Source organism: Cyprinodon variegatus, unplaced genomic scaffold (genome assembly GCF_000732505.1).
Source record: "Cyprinodon variegatus isolate N-32 unplaced genomic scaffold, C_variegatus-1.0 Scaffold136, whole genome shotgun sequence".
Taxonomy (NCBI): domain Eukaryota; kingdom Metazoa; phylum Chordata; class Actinopteri; order Cyprinodontiformes; family Cyprinodontidae; genus Cyprinodon; species Cyprinodon variegatus.
Window position 1 is genome coordinate 848538 of NW_015150589.1, and position 14883 is coordinate 863420.

Below are 14883 nucleotides of genomic sequence, written 5' to 3' on the forward strand. Positions count from 1 at the left end.
CAAGATCATTTTTTTTTATTAGATGTTTGCACTATTCTGGGCTCTGCAAATATGAAACACCTCACAGTTTTCTGGAAGACCAAGATTGTTGTCCTGCAGTCGGTTTCAGTGTAATTTATTTTTTATTTATATCACAATTTAAGCAAAATATAAAAGAAAAAAGTGCAGAGATAAACTCTGTGTCCTCAATGGTAGTTACAGCAATTTCCCAAATCTGAAACTAAACAGTAGCTGCAGGTTTTGCATCTTTTTTAGTACTTCTGGAAATTAGGTTTATTTCGGGTTGACGCACAAACATATCTGCAGTCATTGTGGTCCCAAAGGAAGCATTGGTACAAGATAATGCAGATACATTCTGTGATCATGTAACATGTGTAAACAGTCAAAAAAGCAATAGTTGTTTTATGTTAATAAAGAATAAATCTGTTCAATCATGTCATCAAACTGATTTTGCTCATCTTATCATTTATGCAGCAATCTTTGTGGATCACCAGCAACATGCCCAGCTATTGAAAAAAGGTTGCATGTCTAATTTAGCACCAATTATTTGGAATCTGTGAAAATAGAAAAGGATACAATATAATAAAAAAATATATACAACAGAAAAATCATTTATGATCCCACAGCAAGGGTATTTTAATGCCACAGCAGCAAACCTACTGGCATTCTGGGTAAAAAGGTGTCACACAAAAACAGAAATTAAAGTCTGTTAAAAAAATTAAAAAAAAGAGTCAGGCCATTGTTTCCAACAACTCTTAGTTTTTTCATCTCCATCAAATATAAACTTTAATAGCCTTCAGCCTCTATTTAACCAGCCTTCTACCAGTCGTCAGTGCCAGATTATTCTCTATCTGGATCTCTGAGCCTGCCTGTCTCCTTTCTAATCTGTTTGCCTGATCTGTCCTCAGAGTCCTGCTGCATTCTGCCTTGTACCGAATCTGGAACTGATTCCTGACACCGTCCTGGATCCCCCTTCGGTACCTGTTTGGATCTGCTTGCCCTGAGTCCTGACTTCCTGGACAGCAGCTTTGGCTTTGCCCTTCGTCTGCTCGGTTCTGATCTCCTGCCTGTTCTCTGACCCACACGGACTTCAGCATCTGGGACTCTCTGGACGGTACCCACTGTGTCTTGTTTGCAGCTGACTGGCTTAAACCAACGTCATCCTCTGGGCTTGGACTGAACCTTATGACCAGGTTAGTCACATGTTCATTATCTATCTCTGCCAGATAGACATGGTCACTAACCTGTGTTCTCTCCCTGCAGAGGTTCCTACCGTAGACACCCTCGCTGTTCACTGCGGATCTGTTCTAAATAAAAGATTTTTTGAGAATTCTGTCTGCCTTAAAAACTAGGTGTTCTAGTTCTGAGCCTTGACAGGATTAACATTTGCTAATCCATATAAGTGCTTTTGTAAAAACATTATATTGGAAATGTCATGTTGTCTGTGGTAGGTCTTCTCTCTCTACAGCTTAAACATTTTATCTGTGAAAAAAGCTGATGCAAAATCAACAAAATATGTATTTATGCTCTACATTCGCATCAGAAACTGACCTGTGAACTATATTTGATTTAACATCGCCGCCATAGTTTAGCCGTATTATCATAAACTGTTTAATATAAAGAAATCATCTATTTAATAACTGTACTGATTTCATGAAATGACAAGGTGCAATTTTTTTTTGGATTCCCATTAAATAACCAATTTTTTCTACTCTATTTGTCTTTTATTCTCCTCTCTTCATCTTTTTGGTAAACATTCACAACAAACTAATGTTGTCAAATATTATCTGACGTCTTCGCCCTTGCAAGTTTAAAATAGCCTTTTATGCTGTTTTTTAAAAGCCGACGCGAAATTCTAAACATATTTAGCTTAAATTTATTCAGGTGAACAATATTCTAATGAAATTTGATCTTAATATGGTTTAGGAATTTAGATGGAATTAGGAAGTACAGGATTATTTTTAGTTATAATATTTCATGAGTTAAAAAAAAAACATTTAAATATTTTAAAGGGGTTATTTAGTTAGATCTGATCGGAAATGCAATAAAAAAAATTAGGAGGCTTATTTTTCCTAGTGTATGTTATTGAAATATTTTTATTTTTCACTAGAAGCACTGAAGTAAAACCACAGGCCTTCACTGAAAGCTGTGTTGTTCTTATACATTTTTAAAGAGCTGTTTTCCAAGAACTAATGTGAAACTTTTTGAAGAGAGGTCATTGTTACGTAAAATGAAACACTAGTATGAAAGCACAATCTGTGTATTTGTTGCCCATGTGTTATCATGGAAAGCTTGTGTTCCCATATATGAAAAAGAATTAACTATTGATAAAGGACTGGTTGCAATTGCCCACCATGAATACTTTTTGTTGAGATGAGGTCTATACCGGATAAAGGACCTTCAGACTTGCTGTTAGTTCATGCTCATCATAACTATCACATTAAATTTAGGAAGGGTTGGGATGAACCACCAGGCAGGGGTTAAAAAATAAATCCTTCAACGATTGATATGTGCCTTTAATGGTTTGTTCATTTTTATTATAGGGACAACAGCTTAAAAAAATTACTTTGAATGCTACATTTTGATGTAGAAAAAATATGTTTCTACATCACTTGTATAAAAAGTGAAGAAATAATCTATTTCAGTCTATTTTCACCCTTAAAATTGCATTTTAGAAGAAAAGAAAAAAAGAAAAAAACTTAAGCTATTTGATCTACGTGATCTACTGTAATGAAAACAGAAAATTTGGCCCAAATTTGAAAATAAGAAGAGAAAAGGATAATTAAGGGTGGAGAATGAACTGTACTGACTGGTTTATGAAGTGTGCAAGGAAGATTGAAGAAATACTTTGAAGAATTGATCAATGATGAAGATAAGAAAAATTAGAGAGGAAGGTTACCGTTGTGAATCAGGGAGTAGCATCGATTAGAAAGGAGGAAATAACTGAAAGAGATGATTTACCACTTTAAGCAAAGCACATCAGCGGGACAGGTTGAGTAGGCTATGAAAATATATTTTGAAGAACTTGAAAATGCCTATCTGGATTATTTGATTGAACTGATTCTGTAACTTGCTTAAAGATGATGCATTGGGAATTGACACTATAAATAGGAACAGAATTTCACTAAAAGTGAGTTAAGAGTCAAATGAAGATCTAAAACAAACAGGAAAATGTTCCTGAGGACCAGGATTCAACACCCGTGATTTGTGCCTGTACAAATAAGGGCCTGCATTTCATTTTCATCAGGAAAAAAAACAGTTGATGAATGAACTCTAGTCATAACTTGTATCTTTGAACTAATATATTTTAACTGTTATTCTACTGAATTAAAGAAGAATAAATAACTGTTTGAGGTCTGCAGCTTAAATGTGGGTGTTAAATCTTCCATTTGTTTTGTTTTTCAGATTTTCCACATTATGTCAATTGTGAAGCAAGATGGACTTGCTCATCATTTTATCCACAATGATAAAGTTACCTCTGCTGTTGATCAGAGAGGACCAGAATCTCTCAAATCTAAAAGGAAAGAGGAGGAACCAGAACCCACACAGCTAAAAGAAGAGTATGGACCAGAACCACTGCGGAAAATGAATAAAGACCAGCTGGAACCAAAACAGGGTTTAGATACCCTGGTAACAGAATCTGGATCTCTTGCAATAAAAGAAGAACCAGAGGAAAAAGAAGTCAGGAAAGATGATTGTGAAGCAGAAGCTCATCAGATAGTAAAGACTGAAGCTGAAGACACTGAACAGGATGAGAAGCATGATGCACAACAGCACTTGACTAATACAACAACAGTAATAAATTCTGGATCACTTGAAGTAGAGGAGGAACCAGTAAAACTAGAACCTAAACAAATGAAGGCAGAGGAGCACGGATCGTATCCTCAGCAGATTATAAAACAAGAGGCCGACACCATCATTCAGTATGAAAACCAGGATATTCTGAAGCTGGAAATTGACTCCTCAATCCTGACTGCTTCTGATAAAGAAATCAACCACCATCAACCCGAATCAAATGTAAACCAAATAGTTTTTAATAAACTCTTAAAAGCAGAGTGCTTTCCGGGAAAGGACATTTATGAATCATCAGGATCCAGCAGAGATGGACAGCAGCTAAAAAGAGCTCAGAAAACCACAGGTCCAAATGACAAGGTGGAGAAAATAGTAGATAAGAATAGATTCTATGGTAAAAAATGTAAATGCTGTGAAATATGTGGTAAAAGTTTCAAATCTAATAAGGATTTAACAGTTCATATGAGAACTCACACAGGAGAGAGACCTTACTCATGTGTAACCTGTGGAAAGTGTTTCAGTCACAAATGTACTTTGACTTCACACCTAAGAACTCACACAGGTCTAAAGCCTTTCTCATGTCTGACCTGTGGGAAGAGTTTTGGCCAGAGAGGTCACTTATCTTCTCACCTGAGAGCACATACAGGAGAGAGGCCTTTCCTATGTGTAACTTGTGGAAAGGCTTTCAGTAGAAAAAGTTATTTATCTCATCACCAGAGAATTCATACAGGAGAGAAGCCTTTTTCATGTTTAATCTGTGGAAAATGTTTCACTCTCAAAACAACTTTAACTTTGCACTTAAAAACTCATAGTGGTGAGAAGCCTGTTTCATGTATGGCTTGTGGCAAAAGTTTTAGCCAGAGAGGATACTTATCTGCTCACCTGAGAGCTCATACAGGAGAGCGCCCTTTCGCTTGTATAGAATGTGGAAAGGTTTTCAGTCAGAAAAGTAGTTTAAATCGCCACCAGGAAGCTCATACTGGGGAGAAGCCCTTTTCATGCATAAACTGCGGCAAAGGTTTTATTCATAAAAGTTACTTGAACAGCCACATGAGAGTACACACAGGAGAGAAGCCTTTTGAATGTATGGCATGCGGAAGAGGTTTTGTTCGAAAGTGTCATTTGGACAGTCACATGAGGGGTCATAGAGGTGAGAAGTCTTTCTCATGTATAACTTGTGGAAAAGGTTTTAATGAAAAACGCAGCTTAAATAGCCACATGAGAAGTCATACAGGTGAAAAGCCGTACCCATGTATAACATGTGGGAAAGCTTTCAATGATAAAGCTGCATTGAATGTTCACATGAGAGTTCATACAGGAGAAAAGCCTTTCTCATGTATAACCTGTAAAAAATGTTTCAATCAAAAAGTTAGTCTGATAAGCCACATGAGAACTCACACAGGAGAGAAACCTTTTTCATGTATGATCTGCCAAAAACGGTTTACAGTAAAGTCTAATTTGGATAACCACATGAAGACCCATACAGGAGAGAAGCCGTTCTCATGTACAACCTGCGGAAAATATTTCAGTCGCAAAGCTCACTTGAATGGCCACACAAAAACTCATACCGGAGAGAAGCCTTTCCCTTGTACAACCTGTGGCAAAAATTTCCGTCGCAAAGCTCATTTAAATAATCACATGAGAACTCATTCAGGAAAGATGTCTTTTTCGTGCATAACCTGCGGAAACATGTTTACACATGACAATGATTTAAATAGCCACATGGGGCTTCATGGTGGAGAAACCCCTTACTCATGTATAGCCTGTTGGAAGGGTTTTAATTAAAAATAAAAGTTCTGCTTGTTTTGGAACTCATACAGGGGTCTGTTTCACAAAGCAGGTTTGACAAACTCAGATTTAAATCCTCAGCTCTAAACTGAATTAGCCTCAGTTTGGAAACTCTTGAGTTTTCAGTTTCAGTAAGGCTGTTCTTGTTCAGTAAACTGCTGTCCTCTGTCTTGGTTCTCCTTAGTGCTAATCACATTATTTTATTTCCTAATTTAGTTCAAAGATTTCTGTTTTAGTTTTGTGCGCACACAAAAAAAAATCATTCACTAGGTCCGTTTGACACATTAGCTTTTAAAAACAAATATTGCATGAAGAGGATCCTATTAAAGAATTATTGCCATAAATTCACAAAGAAATATTTATAGGGATTGGATTCTACAACTCAGCTGACAGGCTATGAGATTTATTGGAGTTTGTTTTGTTAAATATGGGCGACATGCAGATATTTTTTTCTTTTTTTTTTTTTTTACAGTACATGAAGAACTCAGATTATTTTCAGATTACACTTAAATAGATTAATTAATTTCATGGGGGAAAAGTAATTACTAAAGAATTAGGATTCCTTCAGTGATAACAACAATCTACTGAGCCTAATAACGGGCATTTATTTGTATTACAACAACCGAAGCAGCTACAAACAGCCACTTAATATTTACTGCGTAATGGAAGACAGAATCAAAATGAGGAGGAACCCCATGAGATGATGCACGGGTCTTACCTGTTAGAACAACATTTTGATACCCCAACTTCACTATGTAATGTTATCATAGTTTCCACAGGGTATGGCAAGCCATTTTGATATGTATTAGTTTGACTGGAGGTGTATTTCACATATCTGAAAAAACATTGTGTTCTTGTCATAATGGCCATTTCAAACAAAATGACGTCCTTCACATCTAGAATAGAAATTCTGGATGTCTAGAGTTGAATTTCAGATCCTCATGTTCCTATTGTTACTGGTCATCATTTGTATTATTTTGACTATGAAGAAATGTATATCGGATATCATAAATACATATTCAGTCAAGCTGGTAAATGACAAAATGACCACTTAAAATGTGTAAACAGTTTTTTTTTTTTTTTAACAGTGTCCTGTCTGGCAATGTGGCAATAAGAATAATTGTCTTGATGCCAAAAAGAGCCCAACAGATTTAACTTTCACAAGTGAAGCAGTAGGGCTATCGCCATAGAAAAAGATGAAGGAAAGAGGAGATAAAAGGGAAATAAAACATTTTCAGTCTGCTTCATCTCCTGCCAAGAGATGTAAAAACAACCGCACAACCAACGGACATGTTACGGGACATACAATAAAGTAACACCTAGATACTATCGCTGAAGTATAAGTAGTATTATTTAATCTGGCATGAATTCTTTGTTACCTGAAGATAAGAATGTGGGCTTTCTGTATGGAAGTGAATCTCTTAGTACCTGGAACCAAGCGCCTGTAGGTGTTTGTAGAGGTGCACTTGTGCATATAAAGATTATCCAAAGGTAAAAATGCTCAATAGTGGTTGTGTAAACAGTTCTAAATATATAAAACTCAGTTGTTACTTCTTCTATTTATTTTTTTTAACCTTCTGAAATTCAGTTTCTGCTGGCCAAAATTTAATATTTAGAACTTCTATTATTACAGTTCTGATTAGGAATGTGATTTTTAACAGGAAGTTATCCACAAACAGAACAACACAGAGGAGTGTGCATTTAAAAAATGTAAAAAAAAAAAATGAATAAAGACCTTCCATATGATCCATGCATTAACTTGCAGCAATCTTCTCCCATGCAATCTCCCTCTCCTTTGGAGCTGTAGCTTTGTTGCTCTTTAAAAAAAAAACTTTTTCCTATTAGTTTTTTTCATTTCTGCATTAACATCTCTAGTTCCAGTTGGGTAAAATAAGTACTTTCTGTTGCTTGTCATCATCATATTTGTTACGCACGTGCCTCACTCACAGCAGCCTTTGTGAGACCAAAAACACAGTTTCCAACCTTAGGCTAAATCAATTCAGAGTTGAGGATTTGAATTTGGAGTTTGTTAAACATGCTATGTAAAATGGACCCCACTTGAAACATAACCTATATAAGCCTTTAGCTAAAGAAATTATTTGAGATATCTCAGGACAAATCATGCATTCCTCAAAACATTTTCTTGTAAGGAGCAAAATCAAATATTGATAAACCAAAGTGTACCTGAAAATACTCTCACTTAAAAAAAAAATCATCTGAGGCTTTGCTGACTCTGGTACATTGACTAAGCCTTAGGAAAAATATGTGCAGTTCAATTAAATAGCCATAGAAAGAAAGTTTATCTTATTCAGTTTTCAGTAACAGAACAAGTACCGGTAACAAGTGCTGTACAAGGACATAACACACAGGAAAGTACATTGCTTATGCATAAACAAGACACATTAAAGATTAACAGTGTTGAGCAGGAACACTTATTTATCTAGTATATACTTTGTTGGATATTTAGTGCTGTACAAAAGATTCAGGTTTGACTAATGCATCTCTTGAGTAGAAACAACTGTTCACCTCATCTATAGTCATCAACATGTCAGTGTTTTCTGGTCTGATATACATAGTTGGATCTTACTCGTTAATCTTGAGATCATTTTTACTAAATACTTATTCATATGTGCAAATGAAAGAATATCACTTTATTTGTTTTAATTAAGAAAATACATGTCTTTCAGATGTATTTTCTTAATTATTCAGTCACTTCAGTCCATCTCTAGATTATTAAAATAAAATATGCCATGATAAAAAAAAAAAAAGAAAATATGTTCCCTAACTGTCTTTGTAAACCCACACTCCTCCCAGTCATGGCAGCAGGCTTAAATCTGACACAATCAGCCTTTTACTCAGATTATCTGAAGATATTTTGACATTTGTCTAGGACTCTTTCAAAACTGTCAGTTTGTCTGGGCTACGATTTGCCATTTGCAAAGCTTTTGTTGTATGTTTCCTGATCTATGCCATTATTGCTTCTGTGTTCCTTTATATCCTCTTTATGTACAAAATGCTCTCTTTACAATCTCTGATATGAGAACAACTATATATCTGTCAGTTGTACTGCCTTGATTTATTGTTTTTCACATTTTTGTATAATAAATGATAATAAAGACAGGTGAGGTTGGACTACACACTTTTTTTTAATTTAAAAGTTTATATAGCACAGTAAAAATGCAACTAGAAACATGTTTTACATTTGATTTCAACCAACCTAGTGTTGCAGTACTTTTAAATTGTTCTATACGAGTCTTTCAGATAAGTTGAACAGTGAGAAGGAAACAATGCTTCTCAATTTTCTTTCTCGGGTCATCTTAGGCAACTGTAATGTATCATAAAATCTATTGTCTGTGATCCAGATAGCCAGTCTAATATGACCGATGTGCTCTACTTTCTTAGTTTAGTGATGACCCACCTGGGTGATTATGGATCAGCTAAAGTTGTCTGATCTAGTTTTTAGGCAGATCTGTGAGGAGACTGTTGCAGGAATCAAATCAACTGAAGATGCATGTATGGGTTCAGGTTAAGGTTTTTCTAGGTCAGTCTTAATCCTGGAAATGTTCAAAATAGGATGCACCCAATAACAGTGTAGCACACATAGACGTCGTTTACTGTTAAAAAAATGAACATCCAGCTCTCCCATCTTTCTGGCCATTATATACACACCATCATATGATCATCACCATCACATCATCATAGGATGGGTCCATTTAGAAATGATAAACAGACATCTATGTATGTAAAGGTGTTTCTTTGTTTTTCCTTTTACAGCTGCACATTTCAAGTTTTCAGTTTTCAAGTATTTAATTAAGATAAACTGTAGTGGATTAGAAATATACATTTCAGTTCACAAGTGGGCCAGTTCAATACAGTTTGGTTCAGGTTTAATGATGCAGAAAACAACAATCTGTTGGTACAATTTATTTATGTCGTTTTATAATAATAAATAAGTGCTATCAAATATTTACTCATGTGCTTGCATTAATTATCTTTGGCCATGCTTTTTTTTTTTTAAATAAATAATTGCCCCAAATTTTATTTGGTGCCTATTGTGCCCCTGTATAGTATTGGGTCAGCTGACGCCCCTGCTCCGGACGGGAGGAGCCACGGAGGATGAACTTTGCTTTGCGCAGGCGCAGGCGCACTGGAGCGCAGCGGGGCGGAGCGTTTGCGGAGGATGTGGGATTTCGGGGTTGAGGGTTCTAGTTACTCACTGAACAGGATCCCTTTCTGTCCCTCTGTCTCCTCTGCGGCTAATGGACGCTGCGGGCTCAGCTTCTGGAAGGAAAATCAGCCTCTTTTTTTATTTTGTTGCAAAAAAAGAACATACAAGAACACTATAGAACATTATTAATTACAAACAGATACAACATCAAAGGGCTTTATAAAACAGAACAATTTTACGATGTCAAAATCAAATCTGTGCTCGAGGGTTGCAAATCTTTAAGGGCAGTTATGATTTTAATGGCTTTAGCATTTGAACTGAATTCTAAAGATTCTATATAGATATTATTGGAAGATAATAAAATCTGGAAATTAGGTTTTTGTTGTAAATATTTGGAGGTGTGTATATGATATTTACCATAAATAATAAAAAGAAAATTAACAAAATATAAGAATTGTGCTTTGACATGTTCACATTTCTCCATCCCAAACAAAACATCCTTATCTGTTAAAGTAATATTGAGATTTCTTTGATGAAAAAAAGTGACATATCTCTCCAGAATATTTTTGTTACAATCCCAAAAAAGATGAATAAGCTTTTCTTCATTATTTTTACAAAAAGTACACATTTGGTCCAAATCCCATTTATATCTCTTTTTAAAAAATGCATTAACAGGATAAACGTTATGAATAATTGTATAAGAAATTTCTCTTATTTTGTTGTTTATTAAGTATTTTTTAAGGAGCAGCCAAGTCCACTTCCAATTTATATTTTCAAAAATGTTGGACCAATAAAATACACAAGCAGGTGAAAAAACAACATCTCGTAATAGAATATTTCTTAATCTTTTGTTTGTTGTTTTCTTACTTATAAAAGAACAATCAATCAATATAAATGGAGTTTGGATCAAAATTTGGCATTCAGTGAATTTGATGTGTAGGGAAAGATGATAAAAGCTTTAATGACCCACTGGGGATTGCGTCAAACACAACAGCATATTCTTTAGGGGTAACAGGAAATTGGAAAAGTAACATAAAGTCAGAATAAGATAATAAATGGCCATTTGGATTTAGTAATTGGCTTTCAAGTAATATTCCCCTATCAAACCATTTTCTATAAAAGATTGTCTTATTTTTGTATTTAGTGTCTTCATTATTCCAGATATAATATTTATGAGGAGAAAATTTGTGCTTATACAAACGTGACCAGCTTAACAGCATTTGTTTATAAAATGTAGATAATTTTAAGGGTATTTTGGGTATACTGTAATTGCGTCTAAGAAGAAAGGGTAATCCTCCAATTTTGTCAAAGTTGTAAGAGGTTGGGTTTTTTTAGAATATTTTTTAAATATTTAATTTTGAATGAATTGTTTAGAGATGTGAAGTCAAGGGCTTCAATTCCTCCTTTTTCAACTTTATTCATTAGAATATTTTTCTTGATAAGATGGCATTTCTTCTTCCATATTAAGTTAAAGTTTATTTTATTAATGTTGGTACTGATCTGTTTGGGAACATATGTATATACATATATATATATCTATATATATATAGATATATATATATATGTTGGGGGGGTGAAAATAGAATGCATGTATGCTCTGAGAAAAACTGAACAACACAACAAATGGCGCTTAAAATCCGCTAATAATTATTTTAGCAGCACAAGCTTTTCAAAGCTTAACGTAAGCAAACAAAGTAATTATGACATGAAATGGAAAAATTTTTACTTTTATATGGATGAAAGGGCAGCTCCTGTTGGTTACCATTATGTTCAGATGCTCACAGCAACCCTGTCTGTCTTTTACATTTCTGAATTGCATTTAGAACATTTCACCTTTTATTATTTGTCTTTTTTTAACCAAAATCCATCCATGGAAAAAAATGACTAGCATTCTTAGACTAGAATGAAAATGTAACATGAGAACATGTTCATGGATCGTACGTACTATGGAGGTTTAGTGTATTTTTTACAAGGGACATTTAGTTGCTGCCAGCAGGGAGATGATCAGTTTCTGTCTTCTCCCCGTTAGTCCTGTCAGGGTCGCGGTTGGGCCAGTAGCCTGGCAGTCTATGGGGCAATAGCAGGGCACACCTGGACAGGTCGCCACAGAGACACACATGCGCACACATACTCACACCTAAGGACTACTTAGCCAATTATCTTAACAGTCAGGTTTTTGGACCGTTGAAGGAAGCCAGGGTACCTGGAGAAAACCCACGTGTGCACAGAGAGAACATGTAAACTCCATGCAGGAAGACCCTGGGAATCGAACCCAGAACCTTCTTGTTGCAAAGGCAACAAGGCTACCCACTGCAGCCCCATACAGTATTTACACATAAAAATAGGTGGAATGAATTCACTTCAACCATGAAGTTTATTTGCTCTATCTTGAGCTCCCCACATCAGAACCTGATGGTAAATGAGTTTCTGTTCAGGAATCAGACACAGTAAAATAGAATCTGCCTTTTTATTTAGAAATATCCATACAGTTTCATACATATCTTTTAATAATAACAGTAAATAATTTAAATATTTCTATATTTAGCTCCTTCTCCTGTGACCTTCATGGGTCCCCCACCTGCACTAAACTGACAGTGGTTCTACTCTTGCAGTGAGGCGTAGAAGAAGTTCTTCTCGTTCTGCATTTGCTGCCGGAATATTTCATTGGCCCGTTTGATCTGACTGGGCGTCGTCAGGTACTTGTTGAGCAGATCCCTGTAGTGCTTTTCTGGGTTCCCGTGCATGTTGTTCTTCTTCCAGATGAAGTAGGCGTTGCAGTAAGTCTCCTGGAGCTGGTTGGCAATCCAGATCCAGAGCCTGGAGCAGGGAAGCAGACTCACAGCAAAGAAAATGGGTTTCTCCTTCACCATGATGGTTTTATAATCGGCGAGGTATTTCTCCATGGCGGGGATGGGTTTGATGTCTGGTAGGGCCTGCAAAGAAATGAAAGCATCAGGAATCAGCCAACTGAAATGTCTCACATGTAAAAATCTTCTCCTCCCAGCTTTAGCTAAGTCTGTTCAGATTCTTACATTCAGGTTGAACTGCTTCAGCATCAGATCTGCAAACTTTTTGTAACTCTGGTATCTGTTCTCCATGAAGAACCTGAGGTCCTCTGGTTTCTTGACCTTCTGCGCCATCTGCTTCAGCATGTCTGTCACGTTCAGCAGGTAGTAGATGTCTTGGAGCATGAAGCTGACGTAGTCGTCGGCCTGCAGGTCACCGGACTGCATGTGCTGCAGAAATGGCACCGACAGCGTCTGCTTGGCCATGTCCTCGTTGTCAGTCCACAGACTATCGTAGATGTCCTGAACGTCTCCTGCAGATAAATTGGCCCAAAATCAGACAAAAAACCTCTCCTGCTTTTAAGTTTTCATCAAAACCATGAAAGTCTGAGTTTAATTTAAGAGAAAAGTGGTTTAAAGCTCCTGATTTTTACTAAAATGCTTCAGAATGAAACAGCAAAGCAGAAATGAGCAGATTGAAGATTTTATTTATTTCTTTTCCGTCAGTGATCTAGTGGCCTACTTCCTGTATGCTGACCATTGCTTTCTGTAACACCATTGTTGATGCTTTTGTTTTTTTGGTTTTCAGACTTTAAGCTGTTGCTAATGCTTGCCTTGCTGCCACCTAGCTATGCAGTGTGGATGTATCTGTTTTACTAGGAACACAATAATATGTGAAGAAATAAAAGCCAGAAATATTAGTTTAAAGGAGTGGAGTAGGAACATAGAAAACATAAAAGTACATAAACTAAAAAGGATATCAAAATGACAACAATAAAAGACTGAAAGATGAAATTATATTGCTTCAGAAAAGCTAATTTTGTGTATTTAACCTAATCCGGTTTCCAGCCAAGTAGGTCAGCAGCTCCTTATTCATAAAATCTACTTTTAGTATCTCCACTCTGTGGACAAATATATAGAAAATAATGCTTTTACATTTAAATTATTTGAGATTGTCCAATACTTGCATGTTATTCAATGGAATAAAAAGGTTTTCCTTTAAAATCCACAAACAATCTAAGCAGAATCTGCCTTTTGTAAAGAGGATCTGTTAATGTTTATAGTTCTTTTCAGTTTAAAGGCTTGTTTTCAGACGGTCGGCGTACCGCTGTACCCATCCTTTGGTTCGGTTGGGAGGCCACAGCAGGCAGACAGAAGGCTCACCACCAGCCAGCCCGCCTGAAACCAGAACGTCCTTCCTGTGGATGTCAGAAATAGAGAAAGTTCAGAAAAAGTGTGATAGATCATCATCAGAGTATCCAGAAAAGTGAGGTAGTGAAGGGAATGGACCAGCAGACCAGCCTCTATGACCCAGCATCGTTTTCAGCACTTCCATCTTATTCATAAAGGTTCTTGTTCTATTAGATCTTAACTAATCTGGAAGAAAGAGAAGTTACCTGAATCCATCCTTCAGTGTGTGAGGCCTTCGATCGCAGTCTGATGTTGCACTGCTGATGCCCATCTGAAGTCTTCCTTTTAAAGAAACAAAGTCAGGGTGGAGTCGGAACATTTTCATTCATCATTTGATGTCCAAACATTAGCTTGTTGCTGTTGTCGAAACTAATATTGACTAACTTTCTTCCTGTCTGACATCAGAAAATACTTGATGTCTCACCCCCCTATTGCCCAACGTGTCAGAGAAAACGGTATTACATTATAGTGAATCATAAAGAGGAATTGGTGTAGATTCCATTTCTCAAAAAGAGTTCACAATAATGATGCCAAGTCTATTTGTGCTCTGTGCCTTGAACAATCATCCCTTCCTCCCTGGAGCCATTTTATGTTTCCTAACATCCTAGAATTACAGGGTATTTTGAGAGTTTCCTCCATTTCATTAGCAGAATTTGGGCCCTAACCTCCAACCAAACTCTGAAGACATATTAATTTGTTTATTGGGATAAAAACAATAAATATGACAAAATCACAGACTGTTCAGTGTTGTACTTTCAGCCCCCCTAAAATCATACAGTAGAGCATCCTACAGCAGCAATCCCAGCTAGAGGTCTCTTTGGATCAGTCTCTCTGAGCTTGATTTATTTGACTAATTCACTCCAGCTGAACTGTGATCCTCAAGTCTAACCACAGACTCAATTGTTAGAGGTCTGGACTTTGACTGGACCATTTTAACAT

The 14883-nt window shown here is 36.2% G+C and overlaps 1 protein-coding gene across 1 annotated transcript; it reads left to right on the forward strand.

Annotated features, from left to right (window-relative positions):
* Positions 1–1038: 1038 nt before the first annotated feature.
* Positions 1039–7175, forward strand: LOC107085891 (gastrula zinc finger protein XlCGF58.1-like). Its single transcript, XM_015376526.1, has 2 exons — positions 1039–1193; positions 3406–7175. The coding sequence occupies exon 2, from the start codon at positions 3418–3420 to the stop codon at positions 5575–5577; it is 2160 nt and encodes a 719-aa protein (XP_015232012.1). The 5' UTR covers positions 1039–1193; positions 3406–3417; the 3' UTR covers positions 5578–7175.
* Positions 7176–14883: the final 7708 nt, after the last annotated feature.